The 3,160-nt window shown below is 60.3% G+C and overlaps 1 protein-coding gene across 1 annotated transcript; it reads left to right on the top strand.

The window, feature by feature from the left end:
* The first annotated feature begins 6 nt into the window (after positions 1–6).
* LOC122169402 (rap guanine nucleotide exchange factor 3-like) lies at positions 7–2,653 on the top strand. Its single transcript, XM_042835534.1, has 6 exons — positions 7–202; positions 469–556; positions 654–718; positions 920–974; positions 1,064–1,135; positions 1,766–2,653. Exons 1-6 carry the CDS (start codon positions 197–199, stop codon positions 1,882–1,884), a joined length of 405 nt encoding a protein of 134 aa, XP_042691468.1. The 5' UTR covers positions 7–196; the 3' UTR covers positions 1,885–2,653.
* The last annotated feature ends 507 nt before the right edge of the window (positions 2,654–3,160 follow it).

The following is a 3,160-nucleotide window of genomic DNA, read 5'->3' as shown; positions in this document are numbered from 1 at the left end:
GTTGGAAGGACCGTTGCTGCCAAGCACCCAGACCAAGTAACATCACAGATCCCAAAGAGGGGAATTGGGATGGGGGTCTTGGAGGTGCATGGAGATTTAGGGGGTTGGGCATGGTGGTTCCTGGGGCCATCCTGACCCCCTCTCTGTGCAGAGGCTGCCCCACAAGATCCGTAAGCTGCACGCGGCGCTGGAGCGGATGCTGGTGAGTGCAGCTGCTTCCCATGGAGCTGGAGGGTCTCGGTGATGGGATGGGGTTTAGGGGTCAGGAAGCAGAGCTGGGGGGTTCTGTGCCTGCCCCATATCTCTGGGTTTACTGCCACTCCATGCTGCTCCTGCTTCCCCTAATACACAGCGATGGCACGGAGGTGGTGCAACGTGTGCTCCCACGTTTGGGATGCGCTGTTCCAGGGCACCCCCTCCCCACATCTCTGCTGCCCCATCAGCCCCCATCCCTCTGCCTGTCCCCAGGACCCATCATGGAACCACCGGGTCTATCGTCTGGCCGTCGCCAAGCTGAGCCCCCCCATCATCCCCTTCGTCCCCCTCCTCCTTAAAGGTGCGTACCACAGCTTTGCGCACGCAGGGGACTGAGAAACCAAACCCAGGGCTCACCCCGACCCCCCCCTCCCTCCCCCCATCCCCTCCTGTTGCAGACTTGACCTTCATCCACGAGGGCAACCGCACGCTGGCCGAGAACCTCATCAACTTTGAGAAGATGGTGAGTGGCGGGGGGGGGCTGCTCCCCTTGGACCCCCCTTTGTGGGCGCTGCTTGGCCCAGAGCATCCACGCAGCATCAGCCGTGCCCCACGGTGGGGCTGAGGAGGGCAGTTTCTGCTGAAGCTGCCAGGGTGTTTTCCCAGCTGGGAGCAAAATGGTGCTGGGTGGCAACGAGTCAACCTCTGTGTGCATTGCCCACAGCACATGATGGCGAAGACGGTGCGCGTCCTGCAGCGCTGCCGGGGCCAGGCACACGGTGAGTGGGGCTGGGGGGTCGTGGGGTTTGGGGTGTCATGGGGCTGGGGGGGGGCCGTCACTCAGCTCCTGCTTTCTGTATGCACCCAGCTCCGCTGTCCCCACTGCGGAATCGCTCCCCACACCGACCAGAGGATGCCAGGGCCGTCAGGATCAGCACATGTAGGTGTGGGGCTGGGCTTTTAATGAGGTTTACTCGTTAAGTGCATTAATAGGGTCCACTGGTGTGCCTGTTCTTTAAAAGTGGAGGGATGTGAACACCGGGATGGTGTTGTTGGTGCCTCGACATTTCCAGCTGGGCATCGCTTTGCCCCATGGAACGCACCTGGTCCCGTTTTCTTCTGCTCCTTTAGTGCCAAGGGGGAGGTGGGAGGGTCCTGGGACTGAAACCTTGGAGGTGTTGGGGGGATTTCGTTGAGATGGGCAGTGGGGAATAGAGGGGATCCGTGAGCCACAGGAAGAGGGTTCAGTGGGTTGAGCTAAGGGTAATGGAGGGGGATCAGAAAGCCGCAGTTGAGAAGATGGAGGGGATTTCAGTGAGCTGAGCAAGAGGGGGGGCCAAGAACCCAACAGGAGATGATGGAGGGGCTTCAAATGAGCTGGGCGAGAGGGGGGACCCACGAACCAAGTTGGGGCGATGAAGGGGATTGCAATGAGGTGGGCAGTTTAGGAGGACCCACAAGCCAAGTTGGGGGGGGGACAGAGGAGGAGCCGTGGGTCAGGCTGCAGGCAGAGATGGGGACGTGAGCAATGAGGAGGGGGGTCTCACTGAGCCCATCCCTCACCCTGCAGGCTCGGAGCAGTCGCTGAGCGTGCGGAGCCCCGTCTCCACCTGGGCATATCTGCAGCACCTGAAAGCCATCGACAGCCAGAAGGAGCTGCTGCGGCTCTCCAGAGACCTGGAGTCCTGATGGGCAGGAGGGAAAGGGAGCCAGGACTCAGCAGGGACGTGGCACTGTGTGTGCTGATGGCACAGCAGCCCCGTGGCTCTGCTATGGGAGCCAGACCTGTCCGTGCAGTCGGGAGCTCACGGGGGCTGTGGGCAGGTGAGGCCACGGACAGCAGGGTCTGCAGCCCCCACGCAGTGAGCAATAGAGGTATTTTTGTATGCAAGGCTGTGCTCACCTTATTTCTCCATGCAGCAGCCTGCATTCTCTCCTTGCACTGTCGGGGTGCCCTGGGTGCCCCCAGCACCAATGCTGCCTGCTCTGGGGGTGCTGCGCTCCATCCCTCTGTCCTGTTTGCCCCCTGGGATGTGCTGTGTCCTCCATCTCAGCTCCCTGGAGCTGCATGGACCCAGGAGCACAGCTTGGGCTAAGCTCAGCCACCTGCGTGCCTCGGTTTCCCCACATGGACAGGGGAAGAACAGCAGCAGAGATGCGACAGCCTCTGTTGTGGTGGAAGGAAGATGCAGTGATGGAGACGGGGATCAGATCAAGCTGTTCCCAAACCCCCACTCACCCTTCCCCGCACCTCTGGCTGTGCATGGAGCAATGATTGTCCCAGTGCTATAAGCAGGAGGAATGGGGCTGTGGGCTTCAAGGCTGATCCCTGCCCCTAAAGTCTTCCCACGTTTGCAGGGTACCAAGCAAGGCCGGGGTACAAGGGACCAGAGCACTGCTGAGTTCCACCTCACAGTTCAGGGGGTTGGGTTGCTTACAATAAAATTCCCCATCACAGCTAAGAGAAGATTCAAATGTTGCAGCCAGCTCCAGGGTGGGACATGGGGTCCTGGGACCCCCCTGTGTTCATGCCATGGCCCTTGGGATCCTCTGCTCCTCGGTTCTGGGGTTGTTCCACCAGTGGGGTTGGGCAGGGGGTCCGGTTCCCATCTTCCTTGGTTCCTGAGTGAAGCATTTCACCATTTGGGATCCAGGTGTGACCCGCCATAGATCTGGGCAGTGCTGGGCACTGACCTCAGCTCTGCCATAGGTCCATCCTCCTACAGCCACACACAGCCCAGCTCTGAGCCCCCAACGCTCAGCAGGCCTCTGCACTCCCCAAAACACTCCTGAGGTGTTTGGCCCTGGGTTGACAACACAGGGCACAGCACGGTGTCAGTGCTGGAGCAAGTCCTGCTCTGCTAAACATCCCCATTTGGAAAGCTGGGACCAACTCTTATCACCTTGTGTCCCCCTGGTTTTGGGCTCCACCTGAACCATCCCCTGACCACATCCAGATGAGCTG

The sequence above is a fragment of the Centrocercus urophasianus genome, unplaced genomic scaffold (genome assembly GCF_019232065.1).
Source record: "Centrocercus urophasianus isolate 14NV4802_14NV808 unplaced genomic scaffold, USGS_Curo_1.0 seq_531, whole genome shotgun sequence".
Classification (NCBI taxonomy): domain Eukaryota; kingdom Metazoa; phylum Chordata; class Aves; order Galliformes; family Phasianidae; genus Centrocercus; species Centrocercus urophasianus.
The sequence above is the reverse complement of the archived record's forward strand: the minus strand, read 5'-3'. Positions and strand labels throughout refer to the sequence as shown.

Coding starts and splice junctions, on each gene's coding strand:
- LOC122169402 (XM_042835534.1), top strand. Junction 975..1,063: donor CTGCCGGGGCCAGGCACACG/GTGAGTGGGGCT, acceptor GTATGCACCCAG/CTCCGCTGTCCCCACTGCGG. Junction 1,136..1,765: donor GGCCGTCAGGATCAGCACAT/GTAGGTGTGGGG, acceptor CTCACCCTGCAG/GCTCGGAGCAGTCGCTGAGC.